The 19,706-nt window shown below is 49.3% G+C and overlaps 3 protein-coding genes across 4 annotated transcripts; 2 read left to right on the top strand and 1 right to left on the bottom strand.

Annotated features, from left to right (window-relative positions):
• The first annotated feature begins 36 nt into the window (after positions 1 to 36).
• cyb5a (cytochrome b5 type A (microsomal)) lies at positions 37 to 10,427 on the top strand. Its single transcript, XM_085469155.1, has 5 exons — positions 37 to 278; positions 6,697 to 6,825; positions 7,783 to 7,812; positions 9,346 to 9,380; positions 9,938 to 10,427. The coding sequence occupies exons 1-5, from the start codon at positions 144 to 146 to the stop codon at positions 10,014 to 10,016; spliced, it is 408 nt and encodes a 135-aa protein (XP_085325281.1). The 5' UTR covers positions 37 to 143; the 3' UTR covers positions 10,017 to 10,427.
• A 682-nt stretch (positions 10,428 to 11,109) lies between these two features.
• LOC146702379 (protein phosphatase 1 regulatory subunit 3G-like) lies at positions 11,110 to 15,707 on the bottom strand. 2 transcript variants are annotated; one of them, XM_085469142.1, is made up of 2 exons: positions 14,556 to 15,707; positions 11,110 to 12,279 (listed from the first exon to the last, which is right to left on the bottom strand). In XM_085469142.1, exons 1-2 carry the CDS (start codon positions 15,221 to 15,223, stop codon positions 12,264 to 12,266), a joined length of 684 nt encoding a protein of 227 aa, XP_085325268.1. In that variant the 5' UTR covers positions 15,224 to 15,707; the 3' UTR covers positions 11,110 to 12,263. The 2 variants fall into 2 exon arrangements, with proteins under 2 accessions (XP_085325268.1, XP_085325269.1); XM_085469143.1 differs by having other exon boundaries at positions 14,503 to 15,706.
• Positions 15,708 to 18,154: 2,447 nt separating this feature from the next.
• On the top strand, positions 18,155 to 19,706 carry LOC146702378 (protein phosphatase 1 regulatory subunit 3G-like). The gene has a single exon (XM_085469140.1). The coding sequence runs from the start codon at positions 18,356 to 18,358 to the stop codon at positions 19,163 to 19,165; it is 810 nt and encodes a 269-aa protein (XP_085325266.1). The 5' UTR covers positions 18,155 to 18,355; the 3' UTR covers positions 19,166 to 19,706.

Here is a 19,706-nt window from a genome sequence, read left to right as displayed (position 1 = left end):
AACGCTGGAAGTTAGCGTGGACTCTCTCTGGGGTAAATGTCGGTGTGTTTTTGTGGACTCACTGTCTTGACACCCTCGCTGCGATTATATAACCTCGGACAGGCTGCTCAGCCCTCAGAACTCGCTCGCACAGCGTCGCACAGATGGGTGAAGAGAAGAAAAGCTCCGAGGCAGTGAAATACTACAGACTGGCAGAGATAGAGAAGCAGAACTCCTTCAAATCGACGTGGATCATCATCCACAACAAAGTCTACGATGTGACCAAGTTTCTGGAGGAGGTGAGCTCGGTGTCTGGGTGGTGAGGGTGGTGGGAGTGCGGCGGTATTATGTGTGTGTGGAAATCAGCCAAAACAGGAAATGAGGAAACTAGACACCCTGAACTGAGAGGGAGAAAAATCCAACCAAACCGCTTTTGGATGCATCCTTAGCAGCTTGTAGTTTCACAGTACAGACTGGAGCCTTCTCAGAATCGCAGGGGTCCCAGGAAGGGCCCCAGAGGAACCCGGCCAACTTAAACAATAAGTCAAAGGTCAGATGGGAAGTATCCGAATCAGGGCAGGTGTCTCCGCTACAACGGAGACCGGATTTGTTTGGGTTTTGTGGTCTATGGAAGCCCAGAAATACCAAAAGACTCTGGACATAGATGGATAGGATTATTGATTAGAAACTGGATGTCTGTGTTCAGTGGGACTGTCAGGCTGAACGAGTCAATCCTGGACTTTTCTTTTTTAAACTGATCGTGTTTTATTGGGAAATTGTCAAAAATGTAATTGATCTTCAACAGTTTCAATTTCTGATCAAAAACGATTTAGTGACAATAAATGATGGTATTGATCTTTGCATTGATTAAAAGCCTTTAAACTGGCCAGACACCAGCTTCACTGACCAATGCCTGTCTGTACCTAATGTTTGCTGATGTTGGGACATTTAGTGATGATTTCTTTGTTTCACTGGAACAAAAATGGGAATAAAACAACAAAAACATATTTCATAATAATAAAAAGTATAATAAAATAATGTATGTAAAATTTTAATTAAAACATTTTGGCAGATTTACATTTTTAAACATTAAACTATAAACCTGAAAGGACTTTTTTTTCCAGTTGATCAATATATGGCTCAGGGGTTTGGGAAGCATATCTGTAACCGGAAGGTTGCCGGTTCGATACCTGGGCTCTCTGTCCTGGTCGTTGTGTCCTTGGGCAAGACACTTTACCCTACCACCTACTGGTGTTGGCCAGAGGGGCCGATGGTGCGATATGGCAGCCTGGCTTCTGTCAGTCTGCCCCAGGGCAGCTGTGGCTACAACTGTAGCTGCCTCCACCAGTGTGTGAATGTGAGAGTGAATGAATAGTGGCATTGTAAAGCGCTTTATAAATCCAATCCATTATTATTATTATTAGAATTTTCTGTTCCGATTGTTGAGCTGACTGATTTTGATTAAGTTAAGGTGAAGTTACTCTGGGTACCTGCAACATTTAAATAAAAGTTTTAGACCAGTTTAGTAGTGTTAGAGAGATGACCCTGTATGCAGCACATGGCAACAGTGGGAAGGAAGAACTTCCTTTTAACAGGAAGAAACTTCCAACCAGGCTCAGGCAGGTTTGGCCTCTTTGAACATATGAATGAATAAATGCGTCCGACTGCCTCTGATTGGTCTAGAAAAGGTGTGATGGTTGATATAATGAAGTGGTACCTGGCCGTCTGTGTGCAGGTTTATTGCAGGTTTAACGTGCTGCTCTGAAGCACAGAGCGATCTAAGGCCGTAAACATGGATCGTTTCAGTTTGCATGCAGCAAATGTGACTGCTGCACACAAAGCGTCAGCCCCACGACCCTTCACCTTAGGGCTGAACGATATATCGCATTTGCGATAATATCGCGACATGATCAAGTGCAATTTTCTAACCGCAAAGGCTGCGATTATACTGCGATTATATTATACAATTCATGGGCTGCATCCTCCTGAGGCCGCATTTGTAGACCGATTACGTCACAGCGACGCGCCGAAGGCTGTCCAAATTACTACCATATCCCAGAATTCATAGCGCGGCCCAGCCAAACTCCAGTTTCCAGCAATGGCGGCCGCTACTAAGTTTTAAAATTACTCATACTAATCTTTCTGGGTCACAAAATAAACTTTTAACATATTTTCAGGCGAGAAAGTAGTTGTGTAAACATCAAATATCTGCTCGGTTTATCAAGATATCCCATATTTGCAAAAGTGCTTCGACGTTTTCAGAGGCGTCTGCTACCCACCAGCTCGACAGCTAGCCGGGAGCTCGAGGGTTACTGATGCGGCCGAGAACGGCACAACTCCCGGCACATCATTTTCAGATCACCGCGGAGTTTCGCTGCTCGGGTTAAACGTAATATATAAGTCACTTAGACAACCTAAAAATGTTATTGTTGGGCTTTTTTCAGTGTTTTGTTTGTTCGTGAGTAAATCGGTTTGGCTGAGATTAAAGTTATTAGATTAGATAAAATAAAACTTTATTAATCCCCCGGGTGGGTTCCTCCTTGGTTTTCACACAGCTGACTAAACGTCAAACAGAAAACTGATTAAACAGAAGTATGAGACAGTCGAGAATTTACACCAGTGTCTGGTTATATTTTAGATAGCAAGAAGCAGACGGCCGAGTTTATTAAACTCCACCGAGACAGCGGTGACGCTAATCAGAAGGCTAGACCGTCCAATTTCACGCCTTTAAATTTTAAAGGCGTGTTTGTGTGTGTGTTTATACAATTGCTATTATGTTTGCACTTTATGTGTAATGTTACTGACTGCAGAGATCAGTAAGATGTGTGTATTTTTTATTTATTAGTTTTATTTATTTAATATTATTTTTTAATTGAATGACTGTCTAGTAGTTCACAGATGTCGAAAAACTGAGTGTGGTAAAGCCACTGATTTTGTTTATGTATATTTCTGCAATATGCACATTGTACTGACTTTCATTTTAATGTTTACACCAGGGTTCCTTGTCAGCACTTTATGCTCAGATGTTTGTAAGCTAAAAATAAACTATTGTGTATGTTCAAATATACTGTTGTGATTGAAGAAGTAAAATAAAAATGTCAGTCATCAATTCATGCATCACCTCATGTCATCATAACAGAGGTCTGTCTTCCAGGAAAGAACGGTTTAAAATTAATGTAATATAGTATTGGCCATACTATATGATGTATTGCTTGTCTTTGTTTAATAATACAGAAGACAAAGACCTTAAAAAATAATCGCATATCGCATCGCAATCGCAATATTGGGGCAAAAAATCGCAATTAGATTATTTTCCATAATCGTTCAGCCCTACTTCACCTCCACCTCCGCTCAGCTTTACACCGTCCCTCTGCTTTCAGATATCGTCAGGCTTCAGTTTTCTGCTGATTCACTGGATGAACTCTGCCACAGTTTGCTCTCTGGCTTTGTGCTGCAGACTCTGGTGAATCATTGGCAGGCTGCAGTGATGCAGCTATGGGGGGGCTGGGTTTATAACATGTGACTACACAAAGAGAGATAACTGGCTCTGACTCACTTCAGATCTAAACCAGATGTGTTTTCATTGTTAATTTAATCCTGGAGACGTCAGCATATGTGAGGAATTGTTCAATTAAAGATGAACAGCAGGAAGTTTTTGATCCAAATCAGAAATATCCAGGAAACTGGATCCACTGGTGGAAGTGTTCACACCCTTTACATGCAGATATAAGCACTGGATAGCAGAGCTGATTGGAGTTGATGAGGTGAGCATCAGTTACATGCTGCACAGCTGTCCATGTTTGCTTTGAATGATGAGACAATGAGCATGCCCCGGGTGGTCCCTCTTTTTACTTCCTGCAGACTTATGAGGTTTTGTGGTCACATGACAGCTAGTCACATGATGTTAATGATTTGGACATGTAACAGTGTAGAGACTAAAGGTCTAGGGACCAGTCTGCAACCATCTGCCAACCTCAGGTCACTGGGAGAAAATGATTATTCTCCAACTGGTTGGCCAGAGGGTGCTGGCAGACCTGAAGGCCAGACATTGACTGCCTGGAAACTACTGGTTGCTAGGGAAAAAATGTATTCACCAACCACTTACTTGTGATTTCTTTGGTCGCTAGGCTTGCAGACTGCTGTGTCACCTGTAATGTAACAGACGCTGCATCTGGAAACATGACAAACAAACCCTTTGAAACATGGCGGCCGCAGCACTGCGGTGGAGCTTTTACTTTGACAGTAAACGTTCTCAACTTCCAGTTTGTGTCACAGTTTCAGGTTTCAGCAGCGCTCAGCGAGCAGTTAGCCAGTGTTAGCAGAGAAGTCAGTGTCTTCCATGCAAGCTACGGGCAAATGTGACAATCGGCTCACAACCAAAACAATCATCAGCCAGAGAAAGCCAGCTCACGCTTTGTTCTGAGGATCAATAAAAAGCCCAAAAGTGGCTAACTTCCAAACCCTAACAGCCAGCTAGCTAACCTGAGTGTGTTTCCTCTCTTATTAAAAACAATCTCCCCTGAAGTCATTTATTTTTTATTTTTATGGGGAGTTTCCTCCGTTCATTGATGTTAGCGATTAGCAGACTAAGCTAACGTTAGCTAGCGCTAGTCCATGTTGGTGACTAGAACAAAGGAGGCTTCATATCCTCAGGATCTGGTTTTAAATACTGCAAAAGTACAATAATTTATACAATTGAAAGTTTTACCGTAACAAAGCTAACTGCTGCTAATCATTAAGGACTGATCTGTGAATATTGTGTCCATCATTTCATGGGTTGTGGTTAGAAGTCTAATGATTAGCAAATGTCTTCACAAAGGTCAGATTAGTGAGTCACAGTGTTACGCAGAGGCCGCGGTGAGGGAAACATCAGACTTCACTCTATCTTAACTGAAGTAATTGTTTTATTGTCTCTTGCCGACATCATGCACAAATACTCTAAAGACCACGCCTTCTCAATACAGACTGGCCTATAAAAGAGCTGCAATTGAGGCAGGCCTCCTCTTTACTGGGGAAACAAGATGGCCACCACAGAGGGAACCTGCAGAACACTTTGTTACATGAATGCTTCCCAACACGCAGGTTTTTCCTTTTAATTATCCATTACTCATCCCTGGGTAATTAGGCTTCAACTGGTTATAAACTGTTACAATTAATATGAATTTTGTTTTTGGTTTTGTGTGAAGAAAATCTTAAACTGTAAGTTTATAAATCTTTGAATGGGTTAGCACCAGAGTGCATTAGAGATCTGCTGTCATGGATCAGTCGGGTCCTCCAGCTCTCGTTTACTGACCGTCCCCAGAACCAGAACTAAACCTGGCGAAGCAGGAGATGCTCCTCACATCTGGAACTATCAGGAGCATGCAAAGCTCTTTTAAGTGTAAAATTAAAACTTACTTATTCAGACTTGCTTATGAGTAACTGATCCTGTTATGGCTCTCTACCTGTTTGTTTTAATTTTCATACAAATGATTTTCTTGGTTATTGGTTTATTACAAATGCTTTCTTTTATCACTTTAATCACGTAATAATAGTGGATTTATATAGCGCTTTTCAAGGCACCCAAAGCGCTTTACAATACCACTATTCAGTCACTCTCACATTCACACACTGGTGGAGGCAGCTACGGTTGTAGCCACAGCTACTCTGGGGCAGACTGACAGAAGCCAGGCTGCCATATCGCGCCATTGGCCCCTCTGGCCAACACCAGTAGGCGGTAGGGTAAAATGTCTTGCCCAAGGACACAACAACCAGGACAGAGAGCTCGGGGATCGAACCGGCGACCTTCCGGTTACAGATACGCTTCCCAACCCCCTGAGCCACGGTCGCCCCTAAAGCACTTTGAATTGCCTGGTGCTGAAAGTGTGCTATACAAATAAAGTTGCCTTGCTTGGTTATGACTAACAGCCTGGCCCTCGGGCTGCTCGGCTCCTCCCTGGTCACAGCTTATCTGAATGAATGGCGTCTCCTTGTACAGAGTTCAGGGTGTGTTGGCCAACAGTCAGCGAACAGATCGAGGCCTCTCGACTCGTCTCGCTGCTCCGGTTCACTCAGAGTTCAAAGACATGCTCAGCAGCGATTTCTGGATCCAGCTGTTTTATAGCAGCTGTCCAGAGGTGAGCCGAGTGCCGTGGTTCACTGCAGGTCAGAGCGAACCTGTGAATCATTCATTAATGAGACGCAGGTAAAGACAAAGAGGCGATGGGGAGGACGGTCCAATCACAGGCCGCGGGCGAGTCTCAGTCCATGTCGACGTCTGGTCCCAAACGTAACTCATGTGTAGAGAGGTTTACAGCGTGTCATCAGCTGTGGTCCTGTAAGGCGCCCCGACAGAGGCGAGCTGCACGTCATGTCTGCCATGTTTCCCCAGCCTGCATGTGGGCAGCCTGATTGCACCATGCAGCGCTGAAACTGGCTCTGCAGCTGCAGCGGCGTGACTGACTCACAGCCTCTGCGACTGTGACGGCTTCTCGTGGCAGAGAGGGACACGCACGCCTCTGTTTGATGAGGGCGACCAGCATCGGTGTTACTGCGAGCGTGCACGTGGGCCTGTCACAGCGTGTTACCGTGCCGACCGCAACCGGAACCTAAAGCAATGTGAGGATTTGTGTTTAGCCTCGACTTTAACGAGTGACTGGTTAGAAATTGTGTGTTTAAAAGTGTGAATGTGTGCGTGAGGAGGTGAACTGACGGCTCTGTGTGTGTTTGTGGTGTCAGCACCCCGGAGGAGAGGAGGTGCTGAGGGAGCAGGCCGGAGGAAACGCCACGGAGAGCTTCGAGGACGTCGGACACTCCACCGACGCCCGAGAGATGGCCAGCAGCATGGTGATCGGAGAGGTGCACCCGGTGAGTGTGTGTGTGTGTGTGTGTGTGTGTGTCTGTGTGTGTGTGTGTGTGTGTGTGTGTGTGTGAGTCTGTGTGTGTGTGTGTGTGTGTGTGTGTGTGTGTGTGTGTGTGTGTGTGTGAGTCTGTGAGTGTGTGTGTGTGTGTGTGTGAGTCTGTGAGTGTGTGTGTGTGTGTGTGTGTGTGTGTGAGTCTGTGAGTGTGTGTGTGTGTGTGTGTGTGTGTGTGTGTCTGTGTGTGTGTGTGTGTGTGTGTGTGAGTCTGTGTGTGCGTGTGTGTGTGTGTGTGTGTGTCTGTGTGTGTGTGTGTGTGTCTGTGTGTGTGTGTGTGTGTGTGTGTGTGAGAGTCTGAGTCTGTGAGTGTGTGTGTGTGTGTGAGTCTGTGTGTGTGTGTGTGTGTGAGTCTGTGTGTGTGTGTGTGTGTGTGTGTGTGTGTGTGTGTGTGTGTGTGAGTCTGTGTGTGTGTGTGTGTGTGTGTGTGTGTGTGTGTGAGTCTGTGTGTGTGTCTGTGTGTGTGTGTGTGTGTGAGTCTGTGTGTGTGTGTGTGTGTGTGTGTGTGAGAGTCTGAGTCTGTGTGTGTGTGTGTGTGTGTGTGTGTGTGTGTGTGTGTGAGAGTCTGAGTCTGTGTGTGTGAGTCTGTGTGTGTGTGAGTCTGTGTGTGTGTGTGTGTGAGTCTGTGTGTGTGTGTGTGTGTGTGTGTGTGTGAGAGTCTGAGTCTGTGTGTGTGTGAGTCTGTGTGTGTGTGTGTGTGAGTCTGAGTCTGTGTGTGTGTGAGTCTGTGTGTGTGTGTGTGTGAGTCTGTGTGTGTGTGTGTGTGTGTGTTTGTGTGTGTGTGTGTGTGTGTGTGTGTGAGAGTCTGAGTCTGTGTGTGTGTGTGTGTGTGTGTGTGTGTGTGTGTGTGTGAGACTTGACTGCACTGTGGGAGGTGCTGCCTGTGTCATCTCTGTGTTTCTGTGTGCAGGAGGACAGACACAAGCTCTCCCAGCCTGAGGTGAGTGAAGCCGTTTCAGTCGGACTGAGCTGATCGCATGTTTGGGGCGTTTGCAGACGCTGCACTCGAGTGATGACAGCAGAGCTTTTTGTGGTTTTCGTTTTGCACTGGGACACAGACGCTCCCACTCTCCTCCCCCTCCGACTGTCACTGTGAACATATAAAGAGTCACAATCACAGCCCAGCACACCTCTTCACCCGCCCCTGCGCCGCCCCGGGAGCTCACTGCGTCAGCCCTCCTCTGCAGACGGCCAGAGACCACACCCACACCACACCCACGCCACAACTTTAATCACAGCAGATCACAGAAACATGTCGTTTAAACTGAGACGATGTAAAGAGGTGACGGTCTGAGGAGAGCTGCTCACATACGACAAGAACAAGCTGATTTTCCCCAGAAAGCACCAGGATAACGCTAATGCGTGCTGATTGGTTAGTTAAGGGTTCCATGGCACCGATTTCCAAAGGATTGTCGTGTCCAAATTCATAGGCTGCATCCTCCTGAGGACCCGGCCCACGTAGACCGTGAAGGCCGGGTCCTCAGAAGGTCGGAAGTAAACGGCTGTGAAATGTGACGGTCCAGCCTTCTGATCTGCGTCACCGCTGTCTCGGTGGAGTTAATAAACTCGCCGTCTGCTCCTTGCTGTCTAAAATATAACAGGACACTGGAGTAAACTCTCGACCGTCTCACACTTCTGTTTAATCAGTTTTCTGTTTGACGTTTATTCAGCTGTGTGAAAACCACCCGGGGGATTAATAAAGCCAAACAACAACATTTTTAGGTTGTCTAAGTTGTTTAACCCGAGCAGTGAAAGTCCGCGGTGATCTGAACATGATGTGCCGGAGTTGTGCCGTTCTCGGCGGCTCCAGTGACCCTCGAGCTCCCGGCTAGCTGTCGAGCTGGTGGGTAGCAGACGCCTCCGAAAACGTTGAAGCACTTTTGCAAATATGCGATATCTTGATAAACCGAGCAGATATTTGATGTTTACACAACTACTTTCTCGCCTGAAAATATGTTAAAAGTTTATTTTGTGACCCAGAAAGATTAGTATGAGTAATTTTAAAACTTTTGCTGGGCCGCACTATGAATTCTGGGATATGGTAGGCCACGAAGGACACACCCGACCCATCCTTCAAATTCAGGGAAAAGCAGGACGCATTTGTCGGCTGCATTCGGAGGAGTCTACGAATTCGGACAGCCTTCGGCGCGTCGCTGTGACGTAATCGGTCTACAAATGCGTCCTCAGGAGGATGCAGCCCATGAATTTGGACCGATAACTCTGGCAGATGTTAGGGGGCGTGGCTAAAGCCCAACAGGAAGCTCCACAGGTGCAGACGAAGCAGCGCGTCACGATGTCGAGCTCTTCTTTCAAAAACAAGATGAACACTTGCCAAAGTTCACGTTGTGCAGCTCATTCTGGGCGAGCTCGAGAGCGCCCCCTGGTGTATTTATCACAGTGACCTTTGACCCTTTGATGGGTTTATTGTAAACAGCGATGTAGCCACGGGACTGACTCTTTTTGTGTTTTACAGGAAACACTGGTGACCACTGTGAAGGAAGAGCCCAGGTGAGCCACGCGCACACAGACACACACAGACACGCACAGACACACGCACACACGCACAGACACACGCACGCACACACAGACACACACACACACACAGACACGCACAGACACACACACGCACACAGACACACACACGCACACAGACACGCACAGACACGCACACACAGACACGCACACAGACACAGACACGCACAGACACACACAGACACACACACGCACACAGACACGCACAGACACACACACGCACACAGACACGCACAGACACACACACACACACACACACACACACAGACACACACACAGACACACACACACACACGCACAGACACACAGACACACACACAGACACACACACACACACACAGACACACAGACACACACACAGACACACACACAGACACACACAGACACACACACACACACACGCACAGACACACACAGACACGCACAGACACACACAGACACACACAGACACACACACACACACACAGACACACACACAGACACACACACAGAGTGGGTTTGTGTGCACCACTAACTGTGCGTCTGTCCTGCAGCTGGTGGTCGAACATGCTGGTCCCCGCTCTGGTTGCAGTCATCGTCACGGTGATATACAACATGTACTCCTCTGAGTGATGTCATCACACACTGATGTGATGTCACCAGCAAGCACCGACGTCTGATTGACAGCCAATAGCAGTGAGAGGTTGCCATGGCTCCTCCTCCCAGCGTTGGGTGGCGTTTTTAGAGCAGACGAGCGGCGGCTGCGGACCACCTGACCAAATAGACACACCCCCGCAGGAGCGTCTGTTCTAGGATCACCGACTCTACGCCAGTAATGACCCTGTAATTCATTTCATGCTGATTAACCTATCAACCAATGATGTGGCATTATGTTAATGAAGTAATTTACATTGTTGAATTCACCGTGACAACGGGCGCCGCAGCGAATCCTCATGCTCTGAAATTGTGTAGAAATGCAGCGGGTGTATAATTTAAACTTTTTATATGTTTGTAACCGAATGTAAATAAAAATTTAAACATGCAGTAAGCAGCTAACGACGCGTCATGTGACTGCGTCATGTGACGTCACAGCCGCCATGACACTCACCTGTTAAAGTGGACCTATTCTGCTCATTTCCACCATTTTTTTCGTAGTCAAATTAAAAAAAACGTGAACACATCCTCTATCTTAACACTGCCCCCTGGTGGTGAAAAATACCTTCAACTAGCTTTATTCTGATTGGCTGGTTTGAACAACAGGTGGGTGGAGCTCCTGTTCCTTAGGTGACCGTATAAGTTCCTCTCTGTGACATCAGAGAGACCCAAAAGTAGAAAAAGTGTGGTAAACGGAGCCTTTGGAGCTCACTCACAGGCGTCATTATTAAAGCTTTTCCAGGACAGGAAGTATGACCCGGCGGACGAGGAGCAGGATGTTGGCGTAAGAAAGAGCTGGTCGCTGTCAATCACAGAGTAGCCACACCCTAAATCATTTGACCCTGAATTGGGACAAAATCTAAACGACTAAAACCTGCGACTGAGACCATCAGGCAGATTTTACTGAGGTTAAAAAGAGAGACTGGCTGCTACACGCAGCCGACTCATTCAGACCGACGCACACGTCCATCTTCTACGTACAGTCTACACGCAGTCGAGGTCAGATTTACTGCCATTTTTTATTTCGTGCTGCTGTGTTTGCAGGAAATTATCGAATAAAAACATTCAGACGTCGAGTTTGTCCAGCTGAGATTTATTCAAAGTGCCTTTGCGAGGCCAGATGACGAACACGAGGCCTTGTTTAAAGAAAAGCAGCAGCTGTGATGGATGTGACGGAGTCAAGGATCTCCAGACGAGCAGCAGCGTCCGTGGGATCGCGCAGCTTCTGCTCGTCCAGTCGTAGTCACGGCCGTTTGAGTCCTGATTTACAGAGACATGATCGGGTCATGTGACCGGCACTAAATGGCAGAAAAAACACCAGGATTCCCCTAAAGTTCTGTGTTTATCTGGACGTTGTGTTCAGTAGAGAAAAGTTTCATCATCATCCTCAAGCTCGTCGTCTGGAGCAAAAAACATCCAACTGTAAATCAGCAGAGGAGAAGCACGCAGTTATTGTCACACAAACATTCAACTCTCCGTCACCTCGTGGGCGACGGGTCACAGAAAGCCGTTCCAGCTCGGGGTGTTTCAGGTCTGCTGCTTTCGTGGTTTTCACTGAAGTTCAGAGAGCAGAGTCATCGCCGCACTCTTCTTCTCTACGATCCCATCCGTCTGCTTCTTCCTCGGCTTCCTCTTGTACAGGTACGTCTCCGGTCAGCGTCGGTGCTTCAGCTCGTGGATCACTCTCAGAAACAGCGCCCGCTGTGGTCTCAGCTGAAGCCGATTGACCGAGCGCAGCGACCTGGAAGGATGGGTGTGGCTCCAATCCTAACCTGGGAGTGTCAGACCTGTTCTCCATCATGGGAACAAACAACCAGATGCTCGTTGATCGTCTTACACCTGCTGTACTTGTTCATTAAATCGTGGTGGGAACACATCAGAAGGTCACACGAGGTCACAGGAAAGAGTTGTTTGAGGGTTTTGTGGAATGTGGGAAATGGTGGATGCAGGATAATCGAAACAGAAACATATTTAAATGGTTTGGAGGATGAACGTGTAGAAATACAGGTAAGGTCAGAAAACACAACTTTAAATCATTCTCAGTTATAAAAGGCTGCGGCTTTTATTTTGAAGTGTCGCTTCCTGTTGAAATGCTGGGATTCCTCTGGGCTGAAGCAGAGAGGTTGGAGCTCATCAGCGTTCAGAGATGGAGGCTGAGAGGAAGCAGCTGCACTGATAAACTGACAGCTCTGCAGCGCCACATGGAGGACGCGCAGCCACACGCCGTCACGCGCTCGGGAACCTAAAAACAACACAAGAAGGACACGAGGAGATCATTTGGACAGAAACTAAATGTGTGCCATGAAAATAAAAACAGTTTATGGAAGTGAATGCGCCCACAGAGGGAGGTGAAAAGGACAAATGCTGCCACCTAGAGGCGAAATAGACCAACTACAGGCTGCGCCGCTCAGAGGCTGCAGGTTTAAAGGTAAACGAGATGCTCATGAAACGCACACACACACACACACACACACACACACACGTGCTGTCGTGCTGTAAAACAGAGGTGTCAAACATAAGGTCTGGGAGCAGGGAATGGCCTGGTAATGGCTCCAGTCTGGTCCACTGGAGGATGTGAAGGGTTGTTACAGCTTTCTGTGCAGACGCAGACTTCATGTGCTCCAGACTCACTGAGGTGTAGAGAAACCATCCAATGACAGAAACACGTGTCGGCTTGTACAGTGGAGCCAAAGTGAGAAAATGGCTACAGGACAGTCTGGCCAATCAGCTACCAGAACCTTGTATGTGACCAGGATATAAAATAACGCTATAAAACATGCTTGCTTTAAAAGTACGTGTCGTACGGCAGCTGAGGCGCAGCTGCTGCTGAGCGGCTTGTGTGGACGCTGCGGTGATGGAGGGTTGGGGACTTCCACTCACTGTGCTGCACCTTCATGTCTCCACTTTGCAGTGATACTGCTGACGGTTGGTTGTGGAAAATCTGGCAGTGAAGAAATTTCACAACCTGTTGGAACCCCTGTTGGAACCCCAACGAGGGCTTCCTGTTACAGCGTCGCACCCGGATCCGTGAGCTCTTTCAAAAATCATTTCACAAATCTGTGACAAAACAGCTGAAAGCAAAGATTAATACTTGCTTCAGTCAGTGCGGCTGCACCTGCTGATTTCAGTTTGCAGACTCTGCTGCAGGAGCTACACAGCGACGTGCACGCCTCGCTCTACCATCACCAGACTGTGTGACATCATTTAGCATGTAGCTGCAGGCTCAGCTGTGACCTCTGTGATGAGCCTGAACCCCGGGCTCGTCCATACACCCCCACCCTCCAGCTGAAAGTACCTGCAGTTCCTCTAACATCCAGCAGAGGCTCAGCACAGGACCTCTGGGCCGTGTTTGTGCTATTGGAGCCTTTTTAATGACATCATGTGACCAATAACATGGCTGCTGTGAGGTTGCTGTAGCAACAGAGCGTCTGAGAGCTCCAGCTTTACTCTGAGAAACTCAAGGAGGTCATTGTAGTGCTCCTCAGCTCCTCTTTCATTCATGCTCACAGGTCCTGAGGTCACAGAGGTCAAACAACCATTGACTACAACAGGAGTATTTGTTCCTGCGTCAGGTAACAAAGACCCAGCTTAAGCTTATAAATATCTTTTGCATAATTATTGCATAAATGTTGATATTTTACTGATTTTAAACTTTTAAAAAGTTCAGTAAGAGAAAAGAGAAGCAGTGATGAGCTCCTCACTGACATGCTGCTGTAGAAAAATCCTCCCAGAGTGGAGGCGGAGACAGGTTCTTCACCTCTGCCCAGCAACGTGAGAACGGTTCCCATAAAATGATAAAGAACTTGTTGTTCCTCTTATTAGAAGAACCCAGTACTGACCGCTGCTGGTGTTCAGGCAGCGCTGCTCTACAGTCGGACCTGGTTCTGTGGTTGATGGGCTCAGGAGGGAACCTCCTCTCTGCATCCACGCCACCACCCTCCAATCAGACCAATCCAGGCTGAAGAGGACACGGCATCACCACTGAAAACATCTGGAGCTTTAAAAACACCACAGAGGAAACATCTGGCTTCGAAGGCAGAGGACAGGCTCACTCCTCTCACACTCCTTCAACATGTCAGAATCTGCTTCCTGTTCGGCTCAGCATCGTTTTACAGTGCGGCGCGTGATGACGTCACGAGAAGCAGGCAAACAGCCAAAGTGATTCAGTTACTTTTACTAAACATGAATCATGTGACAACATTCAGGAATCTTTACTGTCCATCAGTGAGCAGTGTCCACGTCACAGTTAAAAAGAAAAGTTGAAACTTCTCTGCCAGGATTTCATTTTTCCTGCTGTGACATCTGAAACTTTGACGCGTCCTGACCTCAGGAACTGAGCACAGTGAGCCAGAGAGAGCAGGACACCAGAGCTGAAGGTCAGAGACAGAAGCGAGGAAGGAGCTTTGCGACGAACGGACAGCTTTAAATACAGAGGTTTTACGCAGGATGGAGAGGTTTTACGCACGGCTCAGGGGACGTGGAAGGCGGCGCTGACAAAGGCCGGGCACTCAGCGGTACCTGACGGTGTAGTTCTGCCCCTCGTTGTTGTCCCAGAACTCCCCCTCCTCGCACTTCAGGTAAACGGCGAGGTGCACGGCGGAGCCGGGGTCTGCGAGGGGCGGGATGTACACGGTGAAGGCGAAGCGCTCCCCCACCAAACCCGGCTCGACGGCAGCCACGGGCACCGCCTGCGCGTCCATGTGGGACAGCCAGCCGTTGAAGGTGTACCTCACTCCGACCTCCTTCCCGGTGGCGCAGCCGCTCAGGACCCGCACGTGCCCCCGCACGTCCAGCTGCGTCGCGACGAGCCGTTCCAGACAGACCCGGAGCCGCCGGACTCTCCGCTCCGTGTCCCGGAGCTCCGGGAGGTCCGCGTGCAAGCCGGCGGCGAAGTTGTGGCACAGGCTGCTCAGGAGGTCCCGCTGCTCCAGGGGGAAGCTCTTGTGCCGGGACAGGACCTTGCTGGGGATCTGCGGCTCTTCCAGGGAGCTGAAGTGCTTCACTCGGGCCAGGCTCAGCCCCATGGAGTCCGCGAACTTCACGCGCTTCCTGCCCTCCTCCGCTCCGTGGGCTCCTCCCGGGCAGGCCGGCAGGGACTTTGCTCTCCTCCCGTCCTTCAAGAACCTCTCTAGCTGAGACGCGTCCAGCTCGTCCTCCAGGTCTTCCTCCTCCTCTTGCTCCTCCATCCCTCTCTCCGTGGCACTTTCACGGGTCTGTGGAGGAGAGCTGTTGCCCGGGTGCCGAGGCTCGTATCCGGTAGGAGTCCTCGCGCTGGTCTTGTCTCCACCTGTCTTCAGACTCCCGCCCCACGATGACAGCAGAGCGCGTGCGCTGTTCTCACATCAGCTGCTGTCGCGTAAACACCTGCGTGCGCACAACAACAACAACAACAACAACAGAGCCACGCGCCGGTGTGACTGCGCGAGCTCAGTCAGACTCCATTATGTAACAGCTGCGTCACTCCTGGGGATAGTAAACAAACCGGTGACGCAGTCCTGCAGTCGGGAAAACGTGGGGGAGTATGTCACAGCGCTAAATACACCTGTACTAGTGATGGGATTTCCGGCTCTTTTTAGAGAACCGACTCTTTCGGCTCGACTCACTAAATAGAGCCGGCTATTTCGGCTCCCAACCGGCTCTTCAGGTTGTTTTGTTGCTTTAATTAAGCAATTAAGCAAAAGTTCATTTACCTGTTACTACCACACACCATATCCGGTCATTGGTACTTCCTGGCTTGTGTAGCCATGAGGTAACAAAAGCTCACCACTGCCCCCTAGCATCCTGGAGCACTTCTGTTGTCTTTTGTACGTGTTTTGAGTTTGTATGTGTTTTGTCTGTAGGGGCCACCGTAAATATACTTTTATTTATTCACTCCACATAAAATGTAATAAATAAATCATATAATACAAAAACCAACTATTTACATTTCAACTTTTAACTATTTACATTTTCAGCTTTTTCCTTTTCAACAAATTTAAAGTGAAACAACACAAAACACTGCAAACCACAACACAATTAAATATAAATTAAAATATGAAAACTAAAAGAACATGCATATTCTCTGTCATATGGACCTGCATGAATAAACTTTCTGAATCTTTCATCATCTGCTACTGAAAATAGTTGTGGATGATTACTATACCTTTCTAATGTGACGTTGTTGTCCCTGGCTCTTTCTCTTTCTCTCTCTCCGCTCTGTTCCTGTGCTACTCTGTGTAACTACCGCCCCTCCCCCCTCTGCCCAGTGTAAAGCACAAGGCTCGCGTGCGGAGTGAAGCGGGAAAAAAGTGCGAGAGAGAGAGAGAAAGAAAAAAAAAACCACGGCTCGCGATAAGGAGCCGGCTCGCGTCGTTCACGTCAAAGATCCGGCTCTAAGAGCCGTTTCGTTCGCGACCAACACATCACTAACCTGTGCAGCTGTGAGGAAGTCGTTCTGAATCTGTTTACCTGAGTTGATCCGAAAACTGAAGCATTATTTAAAGTTTCTAAACATCCTGACAGGAGAAGAGTCTGCAGCTCCGTCTGACCTCTGAGCTGTGAGGATCTCCGGGCCTCTGGAAGGACACTCGGAGCTCTTCTTTGGATGTTTCTGTTGTTCTGTTCTCTGTGAGGATGATCCCACAGTCATGCTGAGGTCCGGGCTCGGACAGAGTTTCTATCCAGGTGAGCGTTTACTGCCCCGGCAGCGTGTAGACTCGAGTGAAGCCATGACAGAGCCTCCGTCGTGCTTCACAGATGGCTGCAGACTCTCACTATTGGACCTCCTTCTACACACTGAGCATGATGTGGGTCCATCTCTCCATCAGACCTGTTCCTCTGATCAGTTCTTGTGTCATCTTCATACCTCTCTTTAAAATCTCTCATCCATTCATAAATACTGTCTGTTCTTAAACTATGGTTGATCTTAAGCTTACTGTCACTCTAACTCTGAAATATGAAGGAACTGATGACTCTGTGATGAACAACAGGACCTCTGCTGTCTCTGCCACCCAGTCCACAGCACACCAAACTGGACACTCAGCCTCGAGCCCCCACCTGACCCCGTTAACCTCATCCCAAGCGGGAACCGAGCCCTGGCTTTGTCAGCGTTTCTGCAGAGCTGCAGGATGACCTGGTGACCTCCTGTGAGGTAAAGAGGCTCAGAGCATTAAAAACCCTCAGGAGCTCATCTGAACACAGAAAGATCCAGTTAATGATCTGACCGTCTAATGTCAATCGAAGCGTGTAACGCTATAGAAACAGACGTGATCACTTCCACAGGCTCCTCCTCCTGCAGCCTGTGGAAATGATCAGAGAGATTTGTGGCGAAGCTAAACACGAGGTTAAATCCTCCATGTTTGCTCTTCCTAATAAGGTAACGATGGGATGATGTCAGGATGATGGTGGTGATGATGTCACGTGTTTGTTTTGGCCGTCTGGATGACGCAGCTGTGGAGTCACGTGGAGCGTCGTTACATAACAGAGCGGGACCAGCTGGACTTCAGCTCTCCGTGACCTCATCGAGCAGCTTTCACCTCTTTTAAACTTTATGGTGTCAAACATGTGGCTCTGGGGCCACAACTGGCCGCCACAGAGGATTCAGGCAACTCCACTGTTTTTTCTGTCCCTGGTCAGGTGACCTCAGCCTTCCGGCAACTGTGATTGGTTCGTTTGGAGACCGAACCTCCGGCACCAGCCAGAGTTCTGCTGGAGCAGCACCATCACACCAGGATCTGCCTCAGAGCTCAGAGGGTTCGATCAGGACACACAGCTAATGAAGAAATGACCGGTCAGGTGTTCCTCACCTCCCACCGGCTTTTCCCCTGTGCCTGTAACGCTCACACACATCCAGGGTTCAGAGCGGAGGAGCCGGGGATCGAATCATCGACCTGCCAAGTGATGATGACCCGCTCTGCCCCAGAGAGCTGCCCCACTCATCGTGACCTCCACCACTTCCACGAACCTCTGAGGTCTGCCTGTGGTCCAATAATATCCTCTGCGCACGCTCACAACTGTTATGTAACAGTGCTGCTGACTGAGCCACATGACGTCAGACAGGTATGTGTGTGTGTGTGTGTGTGTGTGTCCAGAGACTGCTGGATAAGGTGTTTGTGGGCGGAGCCTCGCGCGTCAGAGGGTCTGTGTTGTTGTTTTGTTCTTTGTGCACAAACAGGTGAAGGTTGACGGTCTGTTACGTGACGTCGCGCCCGTCTCTGTGACAGCTGCTACGCCCCGAGGACTGCACGCGCTCTGCTGTCACAGGGGGCGGGGGGCTCTATACAAGCTGCCGGACTCCGGACCCGCCCGCAGCTCACAGGCCGCCTGGCTGCCGGGCACCCATGTCCCGCTCACCCCCTCAGATCCACGCCGGCGGAGAGCCCACGGAGAACGGAATGAAGCAGGAGGAGGAGGAGGAGGGGGCGGATGAGGAAGACCTGGACGACGAGCTGGACGCGTCTCAGCTGGAGAGGTTCATTCGGGACCGGAGGAGAGCAAAGTCCCTGCCGGCGTACCCGGCGCTGCTGAACGGACCCCACGGAGCGGAGGAGGGCAGGAAGCGCGTGAAGTTCGCGGACTCCATGGGGCTGAGCCTGGCCCGAGTGAAGCACTTCAGCTCCCTGGAAGAGCCGCAGATCCCCAGCAAGGTCCTGTCCCGGCACAGGAGCTTCCCCCTGGAGCAGCAGGACCTCCTGAGCAGCCTGTGCCACAGCTTCGCCGCCGGCCTGCGCGCGGACCTCCCGGACCTCCCGGAGCTCCGGGACACGGAGCGGAGAGTCCAGCGGCACCGGGTCTGCCTAGAGAGGCTCGCCGCCACGCAGCTGGACGTGCGGGGGCACGTGCGGGTCTTGAGCGGCTGCGCCGGCAAGGAGGTCGGAGTGAGGTACACCTTCAACGGCTGGCTGTCCCACATGGACGCGCAAGCGGTGCCCGTGGCTGCGAACGAGCCGGGTTTGGTGGGGGAGCGCTTCGCCTTCACCGTGTACATCCCGCCGCTCGCAGACCCCGGCTCCGCCGTGCACCTCGCCGTTTACCTGAAGTGCGAGGAGGGGGAGTTCTGGGACAACAACGAGGGGCAGAACTACACCGTCAGGTACCGCTGCGTGCCCGGCCACGCGCCCTTTGTCAGCGCCGCCTTCCACGTCCCCTGAGCCGTGCATAAACCTCTCCATCTCTGCGTAAAACCTCTCCATCTCTGCGTAAACCTCTCCATCTCTGCGTAAAACCTCTCCACCCCTGCGTAAACCAGCTGCTGGGCACCTGTCTCTCTCTGTCCCGTGCTCAGATCAGTGAAGCTGAGTTAGTCTCAGGCTGCAGGCCCAGCACGCCTCACCTCTGTTTCCTTGGTTTTAAACCTTTAGTGCCTTTTTTTAAACCGACCTCTGACACTGAGCCTTTGATGTGTTTAGAGACAGTTCCAGATGTTTCTCTCAGAGGACGCTTTAAACTGCTGACAGTTTTTACAGGTAACCCAACTATCCGCTCTTGGACTCCAGCTCTTGATTTGAAGAATAGATGGATTAACTGCTGAGTGCATTTTCTGTCACGCTTGGGCTTGGTGTGACGTCACAGTGTAATGAAACTGTTTGATTTTTGTGACCTGATTAAAAATGAAGCTGCTCATGTTCAGGATGTCAAGTTTTGTCGTTTTACTCGATGTGTCCTTTGAAACAAATAAAAGTGACGCTGGAA

This window comes from Copadichromis virginalis, linkage group LG9 (genome assembly GCF_057382275.1).
Source record: "Copadichromis virginalis isolate Kocher_CV1m ecotype Utaka linkage group LG9, C_Virginalis_male_GT1.1, whole genome shotgun sequence".
Classification (NCBI taxonomy): Eukaryota; Metazoa; Chordata; class Actinopteri; order Cichliformes; family Cichlidae; genus Copadichromis; species Copadichromis virginalis.
Note: the sequence above shows the minus strand (reverse complement) of the source record. Positions and strands in the feature narration are given on the sequence as shown.

Coding starts and splice junctions, on each gene's coding strand:
- cyb5a (XM_085469155.1), top strand. CDS start 144: ATGGGTGAAGAGAAGAAAAGCTCCGAGGCAGTGAAATACTACAGACTG. Junction 7,813..9,345: donor ACAAGCTCTCCCAGCCTGAG/GTGAGTGAAGCC, acceptor TGTGTTTTACAG/GAAACACTGGTGACCACTGT. Junction 9,381..9,937: donor ACTGTGAAGGAAGAGCCCAG/GTGAGCCACGCG, acceptor TCTGTCCTGCAG/CTGGTGGTCGAACATGCTGG.
- LOC146702379 (XM_085469142.1), bottom strand. CDS start 15,223: ATGGAGGAGCAAGAGGAGGAGGAAGACCTGGAGGACGAGCTGGACGCG.
- LOC146702378 (XM_085469140.1), top strand. CDS start 18,356: ATGTCCCGCTCACCCCCTCAGATCCACGCCGGCGGAGAGCCCACGGAG.